The sequence below is a fragment of the Thunnus albacares genome, chromosome 3 (assembly GCF_914725855.1).
Source record: "Thunnus albacares chromosome 3, fThuAlb1.1, whole genome shotgun sequence".
NCBI classification, from domain to species: Eukaryota; Metazoa; Chordata; class Actinopteri; order Scombriformes; family Scombridae; genus Thunnus; species Thunnus albacares.
The window spans coordinates 29,616,453-29,640,219 of NC_058108.1; the positions used below are offsets into that span (position 1 = coordinate 29,616,453).

A 23,767-nucleotide genomic window follows, 5' to 3' on the forward strand; every position below is an offset into this window, starting at 1 on the left:
ATTTTTTTTTTTTTAAATAATAGATATTAACAATAAATCAAATGGCTGTGTGCCATGAAAGTGATTTGAAATGACAAATAATTATTACACAACTCTGCATTTCTTCTCAATTCTACGAAGCGTTTTAGCGTCTTCCAGCTCTTTGTTTTGATTTTTACGGCTTGCAACATTTTGGTTCACTCTCACAGCTCTCATCAGAAACTCAACTCCTAATAATTTTGCTGGAAGTGTGAATAGGCGACTCTTTGTTACACACATATAAATAAATTTTACAAGGTGACAATATGTCAGTGTTCACGACTTGGTCCACTGCCGCCAAGTGGCCAAAAAATCAAAGAATACTGCTTTAAATAGTAACTTAACACTGGTCAGACTAATTTTAAAGCTTCTATAATCAATACTTTTCATAACAACAATCAAATGACAATGTATAATATCAGCGGCGTTGCTGTTAGTGATGAACCTACAGAGAATTATCAGCGACTCTGCAGCTCCGCTTGGATTTACGAAGCTTTATAGTGAGTTTCAGCTCATTGTTTTGCTGTCCGGCTGCAAATTTACTGTTTTGGTTCACTCAGGCAGCTGTTTTCATGGAAAAACCACTGTAAAAATCCACTGTACACCACCTGCTTAGCACCAAACTGCAAACAGACACAGTTAACAACTACCTGGTGAACAGAGTGAAGCATTTAGCATCTAAAGAGCCAAATATTTCCCTCAGGAGTCGGTAGAAACCAAAAACAGAACTAAAAGAGAGTGAATATTGGACTTAAACACGACTCCAAATAAATGATGTTGCTCCATAATTGCTGGATGTGTAAATAAGAATCTGTTTGCTAACAAGTTCAACATATCAACTTAAAAGGTGATGATATGTCCGTATTATGTTCACAACCTGTATCTCGTGCCCCCAAGTGGCCAAAATAACACTTGACGCAGGTTTAAAGTGCACTGAGATATGTTAATTTAATCATGTTGACGTAACACCACTTAAAGGAAAAATTACATTAAATTTTCGGTATTTCTTGGAATTGATATGTATACATGTTGTCTCAATTTGGTAGCAATTGCATAATTAGCGTAACCCGTTTAAGAATGATGGCAATTTATGTCAGATAGGCCTCACGTACAAGAATTTGGCCACTAAATGTAGGAAAATTATATAGAACATCAAAATACAAATGAAAAACTTTTAAGGTATTGAAACATGCATCAAATTTGGTGCAAATCAGGTCAAGATTGGAGGATTTAAGTGTTTTATGAATGCCCACATGGTGGCGCTATCAGCATCAGAAACTATCATTTGTTTATTTGTTCCTTTCCATAACTTTCCACCTAATGTCATTGAAATCTGCAGATTATCCTGCAAAACAAACAAACACAACACTACAGTGAAAAAGGGGAAGTACAAAGAATTTGCTCATTTGAATCAGTCAAACAAAGCCGCTCTCTGCTATCGGACCCCTACTTTATGAACACTGCATGTGTGCAGGTGTCAGATAACTTAAGTGAACAGACGCCAACCACCTCCTTTATCACGCCCAGTGAACAGGACAGGACAAGACAGGCTGGCTTTCACAAGCAACAACCACACCTGGTTAACTGGTTTCACAGTTTATCCTCCATTTAACTAAAATAGCCACACATTACAACCCTTAAATAACTATTACATTCTGCTAAAGTAACACAGGAAATAGACATAAAGTATAATATATGACTTAGCAGAGCCAATGAGTCACTGACGTCAAACCGCTGGAGGTCAGTAAAAACAGGAATTTCATCTGGTGTCAAGTTGCACTTTAAAGTAAGCAAGAAGTGCGCTGAGTCATGTCAGTTTGACTGTGTCGTCATACAAACATGAAATTATGAGGGACTGTTTGTTTTTGCTTTGCTCATGTGTTCTCTAAATTTAGTTGTGATTGCTCAATTACATGTTTCCACATCCTCAGGTTTGTTTGGGGGAATTTTAAAAATATACATTCCACAATTACACATAGAGAGTCTTCAAAAAGCTGCTTTATATAGTCAAGATCTTTTAATTCAATGTGTTTGAGTTAAATTAAAATGGGAATTAAGCATTTAACCATCAGAATTAATGGGTTAATTACTTCTGGCAGTGTTGAAGATTCACTGAAACAGCCTTCAGACTTGTATTTTGGAGATAAAATGTACAGAAAATATAATAAATCAGTTAAATAGATAAACATAAGCCTGATTTGAAAACATTTACTGACTTTATGAGGGTGTGGGGTAATTTGAAAATCTTATTCATGACCCTGTGATTCAGAGTGTGAATGTAGTCCAGTGTGACACACATACACACGGAGAGAGTTAAACAACACAAAGGCGGTCTGAACTCCACCCATGCCGCGTCACTGTCGACCTTTCTTAACAGGTGTCACATCCAGTTTCTTTCCATGTTCTCAGCGGAGGGAAGGTGATTCCCGCAGTCTTATTCTTCCCGGATCCGGTGTGTGTGTCCGGGCTGCTGTGGAAAGTTCCTAAAGTTTGCTGTCAGGGAGGTTGGAGAGGGAGGTGCGAGCTCCGTGAGTGTTAAAGCGGCGCTGCTGCACTGACTCGCGGCTCCTGCAGCAGTTTGTGTGCGGCTCGGAGCTCCAGGATGTCGGCCGTGAAGGCGCTGCAGCAGTGGTGCCGGGTCCGGTGTGAGGGCTACCGGGATGTGTCCATCACCAACATGACCACGTCCTTCAGGGACGGCATGGCTTTCTGCGCCCTCATCCACAAACACAGACCCGATCTCATGTAAGTAGGAGCTGAAACCAGCAGACTGGACGACGGAGAGGAAGTTTTCAGTTCAGACTCTTTAGAAACAAACCTTTTAACTTTAACCTGCAGTCTGTTTACAACACAGACTGTTTAGGGAACAACATCTCCTGCTTTCATTATGATTTACGTTGCAATGGGACTTTATTAAAGGGAACAGTTGAGTCTCACTGGTCTGTAGGAAAAACAGGAGCAGCAGAGGAGCTCAACTGTGGACTGATGGATTCAGTCTGTAGAGCACTTCTGCTGCTGACAGGGGAAGATTGTGGAGTAGCTCAACTGATTAAAAAGATAGAAATTATAATTACATTAAAGAAAAAAACATATTCACATATTTGTGTTTAAGGTAAATTTGTTGTCACGGTAACCAATAAGCTGTGAGCTACAACAGGCTGACTGCAGAGTGCACACCTCCATCTGAGCTGCAACGATTAGTCGATTAATTGATTAGTTGATAGACAGAAAAATAATAGCCAACTATGTTTAATTCTTTCGAGTCATGAGAAAAGAAGAAAAGCGTCTTAAATGTGAATATTTTCTTAGTTTCTTTAGTCCTCTATGATAGTAAACTGACTATATTCGGGTTGTGGACTGTTGGTCAAGACAAAACAAGATATTTGAGGACGTCACTTTGGGCTTTGGGATCATTTGGGAACATTTTTCACCATTTTGCAGACCAAACTAATTGACTAACGGAGAAAGTAATCATGAGATTAATCATTAATGAAAATAGTCATTAGCTGCAGCCCTACCTCCATCCAACATGAGTCAGCTGTAACACATAAGACCATGTTTTTCCAGTGAGACAGCATGGGAACCAGCTGAGAGGTCAAAATATTTAGCTTAAAGTCACAGATGAACTGTCCAGCTTCTGCCACTCCATGTGTTGTAGTGTAGGAATGTAAACTAGACCGAACAAACCTAAACATTAACAATTCAATTGTTTTAAACAATATCCACTTTCATGTAGTGTTACTTAACATCCACAGTGGCCCACAGGGGGGAACCGTCATACAGAGAGTCTGCATGTTTTTACACGTGGACTGGATTTGAATCTGTCTGTGCAGCTTTCAGATCAGTGACTGGACATTTCACTCATGTCTGTAACTCCCATTACACAATATTTATAAGACACTGTGCAGAGCTGTAAACAACAAGGGGGACTTGAGATTAGACCCCCTTAAAGTTCCCCCTCCGCTCAAAAAATGTGTTTTGCTTATCGCCGCTCGGATGTTTTAGCTTCACTGTGCAGAGTTTGAAGCTGTTTTCACATTCGTCTGCACTCACCTTAAATCTCAGAGTTCAAGACATGTTCCTGCGAGCTATAACTGTGACGTCACAACTAGTTTGATGCGGAAACCCGAAGCCTCCGGTTCACGTGTACTGAGAACAGACGTTACAGTGAAGTAGGAAGTATCATATGTAGAGCTGCAACGATCAGATTAATGATTGTCAGTGATTTTGATAGTCGAATCTCTGCAGAAATTGCAACAACTCACTGGTTCCAGCGTCCCAAATGTGAATATATTCTGTTTTTTTTATACTCCTATGTGATAATAAACTGATTATCTTTGAATTCTGGACTATGGTTGGAGAAAACAAGACTTTTTAAAATGAAACCATTTGCCTTTTTAGTGAAAACATATCAGATGCAAATTATTATTCACCGCTGTATGTTTCTATATGTCTTAAAACATGTCTGGAGGGGATCTTTAAAGACTTGACTTGAGATCTGAAAGCAAAAGTGTTCATTTTGACCTTTAAAATAACTAAGAGGGCAACAGGCACATAGCCATATATCTCACATATTTAATCTTAATGCCTATTCATTGAAAAAAGCTCTCAGCTGTAAAGGACAATATTAACACAGCTTTGAAAGGAATGGTGAAATGTAATTTTGAGTAGTCAGAGTCCTGAGAGACTGAATTTGCTTATCAAGACTTGTGACTTGACTTAGATCTGCCCTGAAGCAGCTCAGTGAGAGACAGACTGGATTTGGACTTTCCCCAAAAGACGTAGAACCAGCTCTGTTTGTTCTCGTGTTGTAAATCAAACATGCTCTTACCTCTGCTGTTCACCCAGTTTGTCTTCATGTCGATCGTCCTCGTCAATCTGGAGCTGCAATCAAACGTGAGAGCTTTGTTTGGTAGCTGCGCAACAGGGAAAGGAAAGGAAAGGATGTCACCTGGTTTTAGGACGACAACTAAATATTGTCATGATCAGATTCTTTCTACATGTTATCAATCCATTTTATTTCCCCATTATTGTTTATTTAATTTTTTTTTTTTCTCTTATTCAAATCGAGGTTCTAAGGATACAGGATGTTGCACTGCTGCCCCCTGATGCTATACAATTGACATGACTTGATCTCTTGATCACCTGTTAGATGAAATCATTAATTGTTCAGTCAATTAAAAGGTCAGAAAACAGTGAAAAAGTTCTCAGAGTCAGAGGTGATGTCTTCATCTGACCAACATTTACATTTACACATTTACATTGATAATAATAAAACAGAGAAAAGCAGCAAATTCTCACACAGAAGCTGGTTTTGTTCCTTAATAACTGACTGAAATGAGTAATAAATCATCAAAACTAGTGTTTATATTAGGTTCATTGACCAATCAGTTAATTTGCAAATAATCTCAGCTCTGTGCAGTTTTTCTACAAGTCAGTTTGGAGCCAGAATCAAATTTCGGAAATTGAGCTCTGTTGTATTTCTCCAGGAAAAATAAACAACATCAGCTTCTTTGTACTTTCCCAGGAATTTCTCGATAACTAGCAGGGAGTTTCCATCAGGGAATAATAGTTTATATTTTAAGTTGACAGCTGTAAAGTGTTTAGTGTTTTCAGATGGTTTGAATCAGATCTCTCCTCGCCTGGTTTTGGATTAATTTTTTAAATGTTCCAAAGACATGAGTCGCCATCCCTCACTGAACTTTAGGCCAGTTTGACACACAGGCGCCTGGTATTGTTCCAGAAAGGTCATCATGACAGACAGTAGTTTCATTTTAAGAAGAGACAAAGCTATTCCAGTTCTTTCCACTCCAGTTTTTACCCGCAGCCACACCAGCATGGCGGCATATTTCATGTTTACATGGACTAAAGCATTAAACATTGGTTAAAACTCAGCTCCACTTCATTCAGTATAAACATTTTCATGCCTGTGATGCGCTCTCATGCCTGAGATTTCTGTAATACTTCTGCGCTTATGACACTGCAGACATGTGATCAGTGACGCCACATCTGTCGTGTAATTGATCACATTGTCAGTGTCGTGACATATGTCAAACTGAGGGGGCTGTGCATGACTAAACAACACATGTTTGGTCTAGACTGCTTGTAAACAATTGAATGAGGAAGGGAAGTGGGATCACAAGTGTTTCTTACTAATGTTTATCCTCTGTTGCAGAAATTTTGATTCCCTGAATAAGGAAAATGTCTATGAGAACAACAAACTGGTAAGACATGTTCAAAGTCTTCATATTTACTCATGCAAATGTTTTGCATGTCTTGCAATTCTTCTGACAGATGTTTCCTTTATAAGCCTCTTAATCCGTAGAGGCATTGATCTCATCTGCATCTTATTCAAGAGTTATTTAAATCCTGAGAAAATTAGTTGATTAAAACAGTCGATGGACAGAAACAAATCACCAACTAGTATAATTTGGGGTAGGAAATGTTTGAAAGTTCAATATTGGTGCGAATCATAAACCAGAGTTTCAGTACCAATGCCAAAACAATAACTTTTTTCTCTATCATAGTCTGGGGAATATAAACATAGTTAAACCTTTCTTTCATTTAAATCTGCATTAACTGATTTATTTTTGGTCAGTTGGGGGCAGCGGAAACAAGTTGTGGACACAACATTGATATATCATCACCTTTTTAAGCTGATATGTTGAACTTGTTAGCAAACAGTTGCTTATTTACACATCCAGCAGTTACAGAACAACATTATCATTCATTTGGAGTTGTGTTTCTGGCCGCTTGAGGAACGTAAATATTCACTCTCTTTTAGCTCCAGTTTTGGTCTCCACCCACTCCTGAGAGAAATATCTGGCTCTTTAGCTACTAAATACTCCACTATGTTCACCAGCTAGTCTACAGCTAACTGTGTCTGTTTGCTATTTGGTGCTGAGGTAGTGTTCAGTGAGATTTTAGAGCTTTTTCTCTGAAAACGACTGCTTACTGCGGCCAAAAACAACATTATGAGAGCTGTGAGAGTGAACCAAAACAGTAAAGTTGCAGCCGGACAGCTAAACAATGAGCTGAAACTCACTATAAAGCTGCGTAAAGGCGAAGGGAGCTGCAGAGTTGGGTGTTAATTCTCTGTAGGTTCATCACCACATTCATCACTGTGAGTGATGCCTCTGTCATATGATGATTACACATCATCATATGATACATTGTTCATATAAAAAACATTGATTATAGCCACTTTAACAAAATACACCAAACTATGCAAATGCATCACTGTTAAATAGAATAAGATATGGTCCAAAGTTAGGAATGTTTGTTGGTTTAGATCAGGAAAAAAAATCCTGATGAAGCATTTGGCGCCAACACAATAATATTTATATAATTGTAATTTAATGGTGAAAGCTCATTCTTGACTTTGGAAATAGTGTTTTGACAAAATAATCCTAACTCAAGGTCCACTTACTAGGTTTTTCTAGGGTTTTCATCTGCATGACAGCATTGAGTTTAAGATGACTCATTTATCCATATGTGACCTCGGTGTGGAACATTGGTTTCATGATAACAGATGATGATGATGATGAAGACTTTGAGATGTGGTTGAAAGCTCCACAAAAAGCAAGCAAGTGGACCTTGACTTAATATTACTTTGTAATACTAAACATCTTTGAGTTTTTGATTGTTGGTTGGAAAAACCTGCGATTCGGAGACGCCAGTGTGGTCTCCGGGAAATTGTGATTTTTACTTTTCTGACATTTTATAGACTAACTGATTTAAAAATAATCAACTGATTTATTGATAATTAAAAAGTATTTAGTTGAAGCACTAAATGGTTTCTACATGTGTGTTGGCTCTGGATGTTACATCAGCACCACTTGATGTTTGCTAATAGGGAATTTTCTAAATCAAAGAGCGTCACTGTTAAAACATAGCTGAGAGGAGAAGTCATTGCCAAACTCAGAGTGTTTCAATCTGGGCACTTTGACTTTGGCTCCTCGGTTGCATTCTTTACTTTCATTTTCTCTCTGGAGCTTCATTATTGGACTTAGAGCTCTGGGACTGACAATAGCTTAACACAACACACTTCTGTTCTTTTTAACCGAGTAAAACACTGTTCTGAGTTTTACCTGAAACAACAGGCAGGTTTCAATAAAACGACATAAACCGCGTGCGATGAAAGGGGCATAGGGCACAGCTAAAGTAAACATTGATTTTACGGCTCCCTTGATCATCAGATTACTGATTAAGTTATGCCTCTCGTGCTCCTTGGCCTGCCACGACTTGTTGTTTTTTTCTGCTTCCTTGGAATAGCTGAATGCGAGTCCAGTTGGGAAATTCCTGACTCATTTACTCTCTCTTGAGGTGTAGATTTAATCTGTGGTCATCTCAGAAAAGGAAAGTTTTTATTTAAAGGATAGATTCACAATTTTTAAAAGTCTTTCCTCAAACAACAGTGAGGTGCCCAAATGAACACTGATCATTCCTCATGTTCATACTGGCTATTCAAATCCCCTTCAAATGCGCTTATAAGTGATGGGGGCCAAAATCCACAGTGTGTCCACACAGTCTTTCTCTGCAAAAATGCATTTAAGAGTTTATCTGAAGCTTATATGAGGCTTCAGCAGTCTGAGTTAGTCATATCAAGTGAATATCCGCCACATTTACAGTCTTTTTTTAGCGTCAAATCCCCTCTTTGTGATTCCTCAGTCAATGTTTCCCTGTTCAGCTGCGGTGGAAGTATAGTAACAAAGAGAGGAACTATAAAGAGGGTAAAATAAAGGTTCAATCAACAAATGTAAAACTTGTTCTGGGACACTGAAACTCTCATCTCTCATGTCTGAGGTGTGTAACGTTTCTTCAAGGTTTTCGCAAAGTCAGACGAACTGCTTTTGAAGTGATTTTTATCTGTGTGTTTTCATTTTTTGGCCAGTCAGCCTAGAATCTTAAAATTGCACCGTGAGCTTCCTCTGTTTTGTTGGATAAAGTCGATGTTATTTGCAGGCGTTCAAGGTTGCAGAAGAGCAGTTGGGAATTCCTGCTCTGTTGGATGCGGAAGACATGGTGGCTCTCAAGATTCCTGACCGCCTCAGTATCCTGACATACGTCTCTCAGTACTACAACTACTTCCACGGACGCTCCCCGAGTGAGTATCAGTGTCTGTCTTTGTTGGTCTCTGCCTCTGTTCCTCTTTCCTCATCTCATCTGTTCGTGTCTCTGTGTGTCTGCTTGTTTGCTGCAGTCGGCGGTATGGGAGGTATAAAGCGGCCTGCCGACGGCCCCGCAGATGAACCGGCTGGGAAGAAGAACGAGCCGGTGTCCGCTAAGGTGTTCCCCTCGTCGAGGCCTGCTAGAGAGAACAGCCCTCCTCGCTTCTCTAACATCACAAAACCCTCACACTCCCCAAAACAAAGCAGAATTGCCACGCAGGTAAACTCTGCTGCCTGAGTAATCTGCACAAGCATCACAGAATTATGAGTTTGTTTTTTCAAGTTTGTAGAAAGTGTAAAAAATTCTTGCTTTTTGAAATGACCTTACTAACCCGGAGTGTGGAAATTCATCAAGCCAAATATGTTAAAAGTTGACCTAAATGGCTACAAAGATCCGTCACGTTCAAATTTCATGACACAACAAACAGAAAAACCCACATTGCCTCCAATCAGTTACGCGTCATAAACAAAGTCGACATTTCCACCTGATGAAACCTCTTTTCTCCTTTTCTAGGACGTGCTGGTTGAGAAATCCAATCAGACAGGCACCCTGAGTAATAAGTGTGTGTCCTGTAACAAGCACGTTCACTTGGTGCAGCGACATCTGGTGGACGGGAAGCTCTATCACAGGAACTGTGCAAAGTAAGGAACCTACAAATGAGACAACAATCAAGACAGTAAATTAAAACTGGCAAATCATAAAATCATTAGATTTTAAAAACAATTAAAACCAATTCCAGTGTAAGATAAAACCAGAATCTCTAAAATCCCCATCTTACTTTGGCAAATTCTTGCTGTGAAATATTTTAAAGTCAAACTGAAAGGTTTCTGTCTTTCAGGTTATTGTCACCTGCAAACACAAGTGCACCTCTCCGAGATTTACCCAAAAACACTCCTCAACCAGACTTCACCAAAACCAACACTACCGCTCCCACCACTACACCCTCCAGACCTGCATGGATGACGGAGAAACCCAGCACTCCTCCCACCTTCTCCAGCACTTTTTCCACCTCGTCTGCTTCCCGGCCTGCTTCAAGTATCCTCTCACCTGCTAAAGAGAGTCCGACGGCTTCGGTCTCCAAACCCACAGCGCCACGGACGACCTGCAACGACACCGTCACTACAACCGCCTCTATCAACACCAGGCCCACCCCGGCGCCTCGAACCTCAACCACGGCGGCGAAGACACTGCAGTCCAAGCTCAAATTCTTCCAATCAGACAACACCACTAACAATGAAGATAGCAAGACTGCGATCAAGAACGTGGAAATAAACAGAGGTTTAAACGTGACTAGTAAGACCCCGGAAGCCACAGCAGGTCAAGCTGTGACTGTGGTTGTAAATGTTCCTGGTGTTGCCAGAAAGGAAATGAATGTGAGCTTGGATAAAGGTGAAAGAGCCAAAGCAGCCGTTGTGGGCGTAAAGGTGGATTTGAAACAGGAAGACAGCGAGAGTAGTAAGAAGAAAGCAGCAGCGGCAGCCATCATCTCTAAGAAAGTGACCGAGGAGAACAACAACAGTAAGCCAGCGTGGACGACTGTAGCGCTGAAGAAAACCGACAAGTAAGGAACCACACACACACACACACACACGCACACACACACACACACACACACACTCAGACACTCAGACATGACAAGACTTTAAATCTTGCTTTAGCCTGACCTCTACTGGTGAAGAAGGGTATCTAATAATACTTCATCACCTCTATTCAGACCTTCTCAAGTCGAGACCCCTAAGAGGGAGACAGAAGGTGTCAGAGGGAGGGTGAAGCTGAAAGTGGACCGGTCGATCCTCGATGACCTGCAGCCTGCTTCCACACCAGACACCCCGAACAGGAGCGGACTCAGAGCCAGATCTCCAGACAGAGGAGGCTCAAAGCCCGGCACCCTGTCACCCAACACATCAGGTTAAATGGAAACACTTTGCATAACTGAATATAGAGTGGTGTGGTCTGCTGTAGAGCATGTTTGTGTTTGTCTGTGTGATGTGATGTGTATGAGAAAATGCTGGCAGTGCTTTCTTTACAAAATCCTGTGCACTTGTGCATTATGGTTGAAATCTTTATCACAATATGAATAAATATATTATATCAATATGTAAAATATATGCAAAATCAGTCTAGAATCTTAATCAAAATCAATCTAAAAAAACCAAACAAACTTATCTTTAAACAATGATCTCTATTTCACTGATCTGCATTACATGAAACCAAACTCTTCATATGTGTAAAACAAAAACACCAGAAGATAAGTTTTTAATTACATAATCATTCATTTTGACAACAGAACTTTGTAGAATAACATAATAAAATCAACTCAGTGATAAACGATGTTTCTTTGTTGCTCAGCCTTACTAGTGACAAATGTGAAGTTAGAAACAAACAACAATATAGAGACTTAAATCTACCGTAACAACTCACAATTATAACTTCACGTCTAATGTTACATCCTGATCAAAGGCTTCAGCCTGCTAAGAATAAACTAATCTGATGTAAAATGACACAACTCACCTCAGCAGGAATCAGGAAACTAATGAAAAACAGCCACAGTGGGACCAGTAACATAAAGGACATCATAACAGACTTGTGCGTTACTTTCTGTGGCTAATCAGATTCATTGAGAGCACTGGTTATATGTGCTGGTTATATGTATTATAAGAACTGGATACTGGATGTCAACATGGCGCCCATTTGTTCCAATGAAAAGTTTGTTTCTTCTTTCAGAAATTCTTTCCTTCTTCTTTGTTTACTTCCATGTTGTGTGTCAGACTGCACATGTTCATCAGTGTCTCTTCCCGACCACCTCTACTCACACTTTTCCACTGAAATGATGTCATCCACATAAAAATAGCCAAAGTTTTACAAAAATTCATGGTCTAAAAATACCACACTGTAGAATAGAAACCGACATTGTTTGCAGTTCAAGTTGCCCTGTCAACAGTTTTACAGATGTGTGCAACAAAATAATCAAAGCCCAAAGGTTTGGAGCTTTCAGCTGCATCTCATGGTCTTCTTCTACACATACTACACTGTACATAAAGAGGAATGTGAGATGTGGTGGGAATCTCCAAAAAGCTACTAAGCGGATCTTGAGTTTAGATTGTTTTGTTATGCATAGAGTTGAGAAAGGTCGAGAATGGAGCTCTATGTTTAAAGTTTTACAGATGTCATTTATAAATGTGGTCTAAGAGGAAAATTAATCAGCAGGTTGCAGTTAATGTGGACCTTTAGTGGGCCATATTGTTCTCTTCTGGGTGTTTGGCCCTGCTGTTGGTAGCAAACATCATCTCTTCATCACAAAACAGTAACAATATGAACTGACTTTGGATGGTAGGTGACACTTAAGTTTCAATTAATTTCTTTGTCCTCAACAGCATCAGAAAACGAGTCTCCTGGCGACTGGAGGTCCAAACTCAAACCTATCGGCAAAGAAACAAAGTAAGATTTATTTTGTTTGACTTGTCCTGTTTTGTCATCATATTCAATGGTTCTGGTTATTTCTTAGCCTTTTACTAGCTGAATTCTCAATTTCAAGTGTTAGATGAACGAGTGCTTGTTTTCCCCCCTGATGTCCTGTCCATCCATCCATCCTCTGATCCAGTCCTTCATCCATCCATCTATCCAGCCATTCCTCCCACAGGAAGCCTGTACCTGCTGCTCCTCCAAATGGCTCAACCATCATTTGTAGTCAGATCCTTCAGTCTCTCCCCTTCCGCCACATGCATGTGAGCCCCAAATGGTGTCAAGAACGGCTAGGGTCCTCCATGGTGCAACATATGCTCAGAGCTCAGAGTTCTTTTCTCCAGATGACCTTTCCTCTCGCTCTCATGAATCAAAACAAAGGACTATAGTGAGAAAGAAAGGGGATTAATTGGAGCAGAAGATAAACTGCCAATGAAACAATTAAATTCAGTCTCTCTCTCTCTTGTTTTCTGCTCATCCTCTGTCCATCTGCAGACCTGCTGGTTCTTCACAGTCCTCTGCTAAACCATGGGCTAACGGAGCTGGAAAGTCTCAGACTTCAGAGCTTCCTGTCGGGCCTTCTTCTTCCTCCTCTCATCTTCCCAGCTTTAGCATCACAGTCACTCCACCGGCATCGAAGGGTAAGAGCGCAGTGTCCTGTATTGTAATGCTTTCCAGTTTCAGGTTTTCTTCAACTTTTGTCTTTGTTGTTGCCTTTCTGCATATTAATTTTACACCTTTCATCTTTCTCAGTCTTACTGAACGGTCAGACGGAGGCAGCCGCTAACGGCAGCAAGTCAGAGTCAAAGGTCTCCAAGGTACTGAATCAGAAGGAAAATGAGTCTTTTTGGGTGCTTCTGTGTTTCTTGTTTCATTAAAATCAGAATAGTACCAAAAGATAGATAGAAATTAATTAACAAATGTAATAATCCTTCAATAATTTAAAGTAATTTATCAATTAAAGTTGCCAAACTTATGTTGATTTCAGCTTCTGTAATATGATTGTCGTATAATTTTTAGACTGAACCCCTTTTTTCATTTTTTTCTTTTACAATTTTATTATTTTATTATAATTTTAAAGTATCTAATGCAATGAAGCAAACAATAGATCCTTCCACCCAAACCCACACAGTAAAAACAGAAAAATAAAAAATAAATCAGTCAAATCGCCTTGAATATTCACAATCATAACAAAAATAAGCAAGAACCTCGTTGGGGTTTATATTCCATAAAATTAAAAATGGTTTCACCAGAGCCAGTTTTGTCAAATAAGAAAGTCATTTTGTTTTAAAAATGTCTTGAAAGAAGGCGGCCAAACATATTTCCAGTTCTTTGAAAGCATCTTCAGAGCAGCCAAAAAGAACCAGTTTATAATCCTCTTGTATCTGTCTGTCATAATTAAAAGAAAAATTCCTCCCGGTATTTTTAATAAAAGTGGACAAGTTCATTTCATCTACTGCAGAGAGGCAATATTGATGATTAAAATTTGCTCTTTTTTTTGGAGTAATGCAGTCAAGCTTTAGCATTTACTCAACATAACTGTATCCTCCTCAGACCTCCATCCCATACAGATTGTTCTTTACATAACCCTTCTGGGCTTTCAACTTTTGTTGCAGATATTGTGCTCTGGTTAGTTAATCTAAATAAATAATAATAATAGTTGCAGCCTTAGATGGAATTTAAGGATGTGATTTATAAAAAGCACTGGGATCACTGGGTTAAATTCACCTCTATGTAGCTGTAATGTCTCTCTAAGTTTACAGCCTCCATTTACTGTTTGTGTTACATCTGTAGAAGCAAGACTACATTCCCAAAGAAGACATCATAAAGGAGCTTCAGGAGATTGAAGATAATTTGAACGAGTTGGAGAAGAGAGGAGTTGAGCTGGAGATGAAGCTCCGCAGCAGCGAAGAAGGTGAGATAAACACACGCACACACACACACGTACAGTATTAACCTCCTCTTTAGTCAGGAGTGAAAAGAGGCAGATTTATTAAGGAGTGTACGTGGGATTAACTGTGTGTGTTTGTGTGTCAGACGGTGAAGATGACTCTCTCATGGATGAGCTCATGGTTGAGTGGTTCAACTTGATCAGGAACAAGCAGGTGGCCATGCGCCGGGAGTCTGAACTGGTCTACATGTGAGTACACACACACACACACACACACACATGAACGCACTTAGAGAAGAGGCATGCCACTATTTAGCGATTAGTGAAACAGACTTGTGGCCAGAAGGTTGACAGTTTGAATTCCCAGCGGCGCGTCCTGGAACATGGCAGCTCGCCCCCCGCAGGCTGCAGCGGACAGAGAAGTGAGGAGCAGGATGCTGCCTAAAAGCTCACGTGCACTGCAGTTATTCAATATTCCTTTCATAATTTTATGTTAATTTAGAAGACGCTTTGCTAATACTGTACTTCCACCGAGGCCACAAACTGCAGAATTTGTTATTTTAATAGTACAATTAATTTTAGTTTTTGATCTGCATTTGAATCCAGATTTACAGAAGAAACAGTGTTAGACAATAATGCAGATTTTTAGAAAATATCTAATTCTGGGTATAGTAGGACTTTGTACAGGTGAGTTAGACTCATGACCACAGAGTTATAGCCATTTAAATTCATCATTTGCTGCATAAAAGTGGAAAACCATCAGCTTTTGTAGCTTAGAGTTGTGGTCATGTCAAATAAATTTGATTACATTTGCACTGTGTTTATTATAAATTATGGCAGTTTGTCTACAAGAATTTGGCTTTAACTTTAACTGGGAATTCACATCAGATGTAAATGTCATTAAGAGCTACTGAAGCGTCCAAGCCGACTCCAACAAACTGTTGAAAAGAAAGAAATGTCAGAAATTTACTGGACAAAAATAGTTTTCAACTTGGCTCCATGAGAAGTACACAGTTATTGATTTCCCCATCCCATCATAGCTCTATTGAATCATTTTACAGTAGATGCAATTAATAGGTTTATAACATATAGACAACGGGAAATTTGTGTGACTTGAATGGCTGACTGTGGGTTTTAAGATTCAATAAGTTTACCAGGGGGGAACAAAAGGACTCTTAAGTGTTAAAAAACATGGAGGGTTGTGCTGACTGCTTATGAAAAAAAACAGCATATCAAGTGTGACAAAATATTTAATGTCAAAAACTAGATGAAGTTTGTAGGAGTGTTGAAAAAAAGTTTGGCACATATTCAGAATTGTGCAAATTCTGTGTAGTCGCTTATGTGTCGGACCAAAGAATCCAATAATCAAGAATGTTTCCTCAGTAAAGTGTTTCATAAATGGTGCCATCAACACCAAAACTAACCAGTTCCTTAACTCTCCACAAAATGTAATTTTAGTGTTTTATGTAATTTCTGGGATTTCTTACTAACAGACAAACACGACTAAAAACACATCCTTCTAGGTGAGAGTAGCAAATGATAATATTTTTTTTGTGTTTTTATGTTTTTTTTTATGTGTAGAGGAAAAACCCAGGACCTGGAGGAGCAGCAGCCCAGTGTCGAGCAGGAGCTCAGGAGACTGATGGACAAACCAGGTGAGGGTTTTAGGAGACAACATAACATGAAACAGAAAGACAAACTGAGACTAAAGAGTGTTTGTGTCTGTGCAGAACATTTGAAAACATCCTGGGACCGGAAGAGAGAGGAGCAGTTGATGGCCAAGCTGATGGAGATCGTCAATGACAGAAACGCTATCGTAGAGGGTCTGGATGAGGACAGACTCAGGTGTGTTCACAACAGATGTTTTGTTGGTTTTCAGACAGATGTGTACAGTACACGACATTCAGGGTTTAAGGGTGTCCATTGTTGTTGCCCTTTTTATACTTGATCCCCTTGTTTTAGAGCAATACAGCAGGACATTGAGCCTCATGCAACCATTCATACACACAGGTTAGTTTTTAAGAGGCAGGTACGATTTATTTGAGATAATTAGTGGCATTCATCAATGTTCTCGTACTTAGACTTTTATCTAAGGTACAAACGAAATTTATGAGCAGTCCAGACCTGTCGTACGAGTCCTGAACAGAGAGTAACAGCCTTGTTTGACTTTAATTTAAAATATACAACTAAAACAAACTTTAAACTTCCGTTTACCATATTATCATCATCACCATGGCTGCCAATTTACTGAGAGGTTTTTTTGGATTTTATAATTTTTATTGGCATATTTTGGCGCAGCAACTTTTCCATTTCAGTAGTTGTTTTTGAACAGCTGTCTGAGGGTTTCTGCAGGTCTCTGTCCAGTTTCATCTTCTGTTGCACCTGACAGTGTAACATCACCTACTGTAGGCTGTAATAGTCTCTCATCTAATGTTTCCGTAACTGTCACATCCCTTCGCTGGCTCCTGTCATTGCTACCTTGATAGTGGTTAAAAGGGATTCAGATGGTTAAAATAAATGTAGCCTTATATGGACATCTGATTATGCTGATGACAAATCTCATGAACAGGTGACATTCATCAGGCTGAAACATGCGATTTACATGAAGTTGGCGGCAGTTAAGAGAGTTTGTTGAATCTGACTTTTAACACTAGTACAATCAGACCTTGCAGAAAAAAAGTAAGAGAGGTTTAGGATAAAAATATGAAAATGTTCTTGCAACTCTTGCATACAGGCAACTTACTGGCCACGCCAGTCACATGACCTCAGTCCAACTGATTGTGTGTTTCTCTTGCTGAAGACCAGACTGAAGGTTGAAAGTCTCCGAAGTCTTTTCAAAAGCTACCAAAATTGTCATTTTTGCCACTTGGGGGAAGTGCAAGGGGCTGCAAACACAACATTGACATATTATCACAATATAAAGTTGTCATGGTGAACGTCTTTAGCTTATTTAAACATCCTGCAGACACAGAGCAACATTAGCATTCATTTGGAGCTGTGTTTCTGTCCATGTGTCAAACTAAATCCAATATTCACTCCTTTTAACTCTGATCTGGTAAAATAAATGTAGGTTTTTGCAGCTTTATGTGTATAATTTTCTGTCACCTAAAACTGGAGGAGATATATTTAGAAAGGGCTACAATTTCTACACCGTTAATGTGATGTGGATGTTAACACCCTCAAATTAAAGCTGAGAGTCAGCACTTTAACCTCCATTGTCATTTTTTTATTCTAAATCCAATGTTCTGGATTATAGAGAGAGTCCCTGACTTAATACCTATGGATTGCACTGTATTTATTGACATATATGCATGCGTGTACCATTGTTAATCTGTGTTCACTTTTTTTTTTGTATGTTCTCGATTTATTTTCTCAGGGAGGAAGAGGAGGACGAGCAGCTAAACAAGATGATGATGAATTTCAGTGAGTATCTCCACCACCTCCACAGGCCGTCTGACCCCCCTCTACTCTGTTCATTAGTCATCACAACCCCGGAGTCACTGCAACTTAGTTGGCTTATAAATTACCCAATTGAGGATTTCCATCATGGACGCCTCTAATTGAAGTAGATAGAATTGTCATTGTGGTTTATGAAAGTGTGTGTGTGTGTGTGTGTGTGTTTGTGTGTGTGTGTGAGCCTGTGCTGCATTTTTAAGGGTGCCACTGGGCGATGTTTTCATCTCATTTGATCTAATGACTGTTAATGGAAAAAGCATCAAACAAAATGCTCCCCCTCTTTTTGTCCACGCCGTTCCTATTAGACAAATGGATAATGTAGCCGGTTAATTTGACCCTCTGATAGAATATAGTTAAAAACCGGCTTCATTTGCAATTCATGACCGGGAAAACAGGGCTGAAATTGAGGAGATTTATTGAACTTCAGCAAAAGGTCGTAATGTTACAGCGAGCGAATGCCGACTGTGGGCTAAAGACTAGCCATTTCAATTTAATGTATTCATAAAGTTAATGCCAAAGTTTCACAGTTCATTCCCACTCTGAGTACCGTTGTGTGTGTGATAGTTTACACACATGTTGTATCACATTTCAAATAACATATATACTTATTTAACTATGGCATTGGAAACTGTTCACTGTCTGATTGGCTGGCAGGTGTCTGTTAAAATCACAATAAGTTTAACTGTCGGTACATTAAACTGCATGTAACCATAGCAACAGTGCTTTGTGAACTCTCACTTTTGAAAAAAAGACTTCATGATTACTGACTGACTAAAAACTAACTTTAAGCACAACTTTTAAACACTGTTAACATATTTTTTGCCTGTAATAGAAGCACAATAACTCACGCAGAAGTGTATTAATATATAGAGAATAACACTGTTATGAGAGCATGACCCATAATTAATGACTAACTACACACATTTTTGTTGTTGTTGCAGTAAACCTCTATTTATTTGTCTGAAATAAAATTAAAAAAACAATCATAGTCCATTTGGCAACAGTTAATCGTACATTAATTGCTGCATTAAATTTTTGGGGGTTTGTTTTTTGGTCACTTGGCCTTAAGATGTTAAAAATTACACACACCTCACATGTTAGCAAGCTACCCTACGGCTCGTTTGGCTACATATTCAGCAGAAAGGGAGAAATATTGGCATTAATCTGGAGTGGTGTTTCAATCTCATTTTAGCTCTGTTTTTGTTCTCCACCAGCTCCTGAAGGAAAACATCTGGCTCCTTAGCTGATAAATGCTCCACATGTTCACCAGCTAGTTGCTAACTTTGAGTGTGTGTATAGTTTGGTGCGGGGCAGTGAACACATCCTCATAAAAAAAAACAACAGCATAGGTCTAAAATTCAGGCCGGCAAAAACTACCTATAGTTACGTTTACGCCATCTAACGGCCGCAGTAACTGTTACAAATCACTGTTAAAAAATAACAATGTTTTATGGTGTGACAACGCTGTGGTTAAGGTCTGGTTAGGGAAAGATCATTGTTTGGGTTAAAATGATCACTTGAAACATGGTTTATACTTCCTTTCAGCTATGCAACCTTTGTCGTCATGGCAACAGTAAACACCATAATGTTGCAGAAATGTCCCGTCTCACGGTTGGAAATGGGAAAAGGCAAAATCATCTTGTGAAGTCACCTTATATTGACGTGATCTGAACTGCGGCACTTCCCTGTGTCGTAATTACTACGGCCACTAGATGGCGTAAATGTAACTATGGGTCATTTTTGCCGGCCTGAATTTTACACCTATACTGTCGTTTTTTTTCCTGTGAGGGCGGCCTGGGGGCAGAAGTGGGGCAGTAGTGGTGCAGATTCAAAGAAAACTGCTGCCTGTTGTGGCTGGAAATGAGGTTGATGAGAGTAGTGAGACTGAACCAAAACATGAACGACATTAAAAAGTAACTCGTTACTTGGTTGGTTGTCAGTTGGGTCGTAACAGCAACCAGGAGCGATTATACACTAAGATGTTGTCATCCTAACAGTTGTAACTCGAACAGTCTCATAATCATATGTCAGAGTCCTTCTAAGTAGAGCTGCAATGATTAATCGATTAGTTGCCAACTATTTTCATTATCAAGTAATCGTTTTTTTTTTTTTTTTTTTAGAGGAAAATTTGCAAAATCTCTCTTTCCAGGATCTCAAATGTGAATATTTCCTGGTTTCTTTAGTCATCTATGACAGTAAACTGAATATCTTTGCTTGTGGACTGTTGGTCGGGACAAAACAAGACATTTGAGGATGTCACCTTGAGCTTTTGGATACAGTGATTGACATTTTTCACCATTTTCTTACATTTTATAGACCAAATGATTAATTGATAATGAAAATAATCGTTAGTTGCAGCCTCTAAGTAAAACAAACCTTAATCAGCTAAACTAGTGTTTGTGTTGCAAATGCTACTTTTTTAAAATCTGTTTTTTCCTCTTACCTCTTTCTGTCTCTCAGACTTGAAGAAAGACAAGCCGAAGAAAAAGTCTCCGATGTCCAAACTGTTCGGCGGCTGGGGGAACAAGAAGGAGGGATGATGCTCATCAGAAAACACAGTGCTGATCGCTTTCTTTGATGTTTTTTTTTTTTTTTTTTTTTTGCAGCTCTCGTCGTCGTCTTTAATGTCAGTGATTCATGGGATGTCATGGATAGTGTGTGTGTGTGTATGTTTGTGTGTGATAGAGTCATTCTCAGCGCTTTTAGAAAAATGCCCTTCCCTCTGTCGACTGCATCACTCAAGATCTGACGTGACTCCTGCCTGCCGGTGCCACACACACACACACACACACACACACACACACACACACACACACACAGGGAGATGACGTTGAGGGGTTAATGACACACCAGCGCTGATGTGATTGGGTTCAGTGCTCCAGTTGTAAATTTTAATCCTCTTCTAGTCTTAATCTGTCTACTTAATACTCACACAGACACACACTCTCGCTTCCTCCCAGTAACTCTTCCTCGTGCTTCTTATTGAAATGTTGGTTGTAAACAGTAACATTGATGCTAATATGAGTTACAGTACAAGACCCGCTACAGAGGTCAAACAGCTGGTTCCTGCTCTCTGGTCCTCCTTTTGGTTCGGACTACAAGTCATTAGTGACCCTGTTTCTGACCTTGTTGTTGTTGTTTTTGTACGTGTTGAACTGCACTTTTTCTTTTAATCTCAAATGTCTCTCTTTGTGTACTTTTTCTGGCCGGGGCAAATACGCCTCTCAGACTATTCTGTTGAAGTTCGCCATTTAAAAAACAAAGACAACGGTTCCCAACCCAGCGGGTTAAACTCAGGACCCTTCAAAAGGTTGTGAGATATTTAACTGGATAGGAAAACAGAAAAATGTATTTCTGTAACACAAAGTTATGTTAATTTCCTCGTTTCCTGTTAGTTATATATCATTTTACCTCTTCAGACCTCTAAAAAGTATTTAAATCAAATAATACACGAAGGAATAATCACTTTTTCAGTTTTGTTTGAAAGGATCCACACTGACATGTGGACACAGAACCTGCAGAGAATCAAAAGCCACTTACTAATAATTCAGAGCTTTCACCTACTTATTGTGGTCTTCATTCAGAGACAACGATCCTTAAAGGATGAAAGGAAATGGATTGAATCTTTAATAAGTGGACATTTGAGTTTAGATTTTCTTTACAACATATATACTCAGATATTTTTCTGATATAATTCTCAACCGAGTACATTCATAATGAGTTAATTCATATCTGGTGCTCAAACATATTTGCAGAAAGTCACTGGATATCACGCTTTGGCCCTTTTTATTTTCAGCTGTTTTATTTTCTTGTCTAATCATGTTGTATTTGAGTGTGTTGCAGTAGTTTGTGTTTTTACGGTTGGCTAGAGGAAAGGTTAAATCTGGTTTGTATGGTGAGATTCACAAGTGTTTTAAGTGAAAGCTGTGAGTCTCGGGAATGCAAAAAGCGATCCATATTGGATCTGGATTTGTACATGTTTCTAATATTTCTTAGCTGAATTAATTGTTTAGGATTTGTGTCATAATGAGATATTATTTGTGTCATTAAGTCATTTTTTTGCAGAGGCACTGAAGCAACTTTTTGTGTGTGTGTTTTTACCGAGCTGATCGATTTCAACACACCTGCTTGGTAATACACATAATTTAACATTGTATATACTGTATGTTAATGTTCCTTTTATTTCCCCATTTCTCAGCTGTGTTTATTGTGTAAAGTTGGATCTTACGAGGATTTGATCATTAAATGGAGAAACTGGTCTGGATTTTTAATAAAGAACTGTAATATCTTTACTCTCATTTTAATAAAAGATATTGTTAATCCAACATGGTGCTCTGGAGTGACATTTACCCAAATGAAAATAGAATAATGTACACAACTTGAATGCTGAATGTAATCAGTACTTAGGCTCCTAAATTATTACAGTTCTTCTTCTGAGCAGCTCTTTGCAGGAGTGTCGGTGGTTCAGTCGTATATCCGAGGGTATATTTTCATTTACTTACTTAAACGTGTTGTAGCTAATGTCATGATGACTTTTAATCAAGGCTTGTATTTTGGCTTATAATTTTCAAAAATGTAATCATACTTGGCCCAAGCAGAGTTTATCATTGGTTATTTAAAAGAGCTAACAGGCTGCGGTGATGATGCATTTTCTCTGTACTGACACTAGGAGGCAGCATGAGCCTTTTCATGTCACCGGAGCTCTCATCAGAGCTGGAAACCTTCAGGTCTTTGATCTGTGCAGCTGACAAATAGACTAAAGATCCAAACCAGGCACAGAATGACAGACACACACACGGACTGATTTTACTCTAAAAGAGACAAAGTTCTTGCGCTGGGTTTTCATCCTGGCCTTAATTTTGCAGACCTCACCTCAACCTTCTGTCACTTCCAACTCCGTCTGTCATCACTTCAGTTAAAACCTGTTACATAATACACATGCCGCTATTAACTTACATTTTCTTTTTGTCAGACAATAAAAACAGAATCCTGAGAATCCAACAGATTCCTGATCACAGAATGCGAAGATTGACAGTCAATAAAAAACTTCTTTAGTTTTTGCAGTTGACCGTTACAGAAGTGACTGTAAAAACCCTCCAAACTTTGGAAGTGAGGAAAGGGAGTATTCATCGAACTGTACGTAGCCAGCATCAAGTCAGTTTTATTTATGTATTCACAAGTTCTTCCTGAGGTTTCCTTCATTTTTTCCCCATTAAAGGTTTTTTTTAGGGAGTTTTTCCTTATTTGAATCAAGGGTTTAAGGACAGAGGATGTCGTATTACTGCACAGATTGTAAATCTCCCTGAGGCAGATTTGTGATATTGGCCTATATAAATAAAAACTGACTTGAATTGACTTGACAAATCACAGCTTTGCCACAAAGGTCATTTCAATCTGCACAACATACGACACTCTCTATCCTTATTCCCTTTTTAGGAAAAACTAAAACATATACTGAATATTTTTAGTGGTTCAAGACATTTGAATTTTAAGGAGCACACATTTATTTCTTAAAAATAACACATTTCTGTTCAGGGGACAAGACAAAAATGTCTGATTTATTACCAAAATATAGAAAACAGGATGCTAAAAAAAGAAAAGAGAAAGAATGATGTTAATGTGTTTTCTTCATAACATGTTTATTTCTCCTTCTCACATTTGAATTGTTTGATAGGACATGTAGCAAAGTTCTGGGTCCCACTTTAAAAATCTGAGGGGCATTTTTGTGGCCTTCTCCAACTGTGTGTCTGTAGAAGCACCGTGACCTTT

General features: G+C 39.0%; 1 protein-coding gene across 1 annotated transcript; it reads left to right on the forward strand.

Annotated features, from left to right (window-relative positions):
• Positions 1-1,642: 1,642 nt before the first annotated feature.
• micall2b (mical-like 2b) lies at positions 1,643-22,323 on the forward strand. Its single transcript, XM_044347599.1, has 16 exons — positions 1,643-2,763; positions 6,194-6,242; positions 8,983-9,124; positions 9,221-9,408; positions 9,703-9,830; positions 10,028-10,750; positions 10,904-11,097; positions 12,564-12,627; positions 13,147-13,292; positions 13,405-13,469; positions 14,446-14,566; positions 14,689-14,791; positions 16,124-16,197; positions 16,273-16,387; positions 17,919-17,965; positions 20,459-22,323. The coding sequence occupies exons 1-16, from the start codon at positions 2,621-2,623 to the stop codon at positions 20,536-20,538; spliced, it is 2,382 nt and encodes a 793-aa protein (XP_044203534.1). The 5' UTR covers positions 1,643-2,620; the 3' UTR covers positions 20,539-22,323.
• Positions 22,324-23,767: the final 1,444 nt, after the last annotated feature.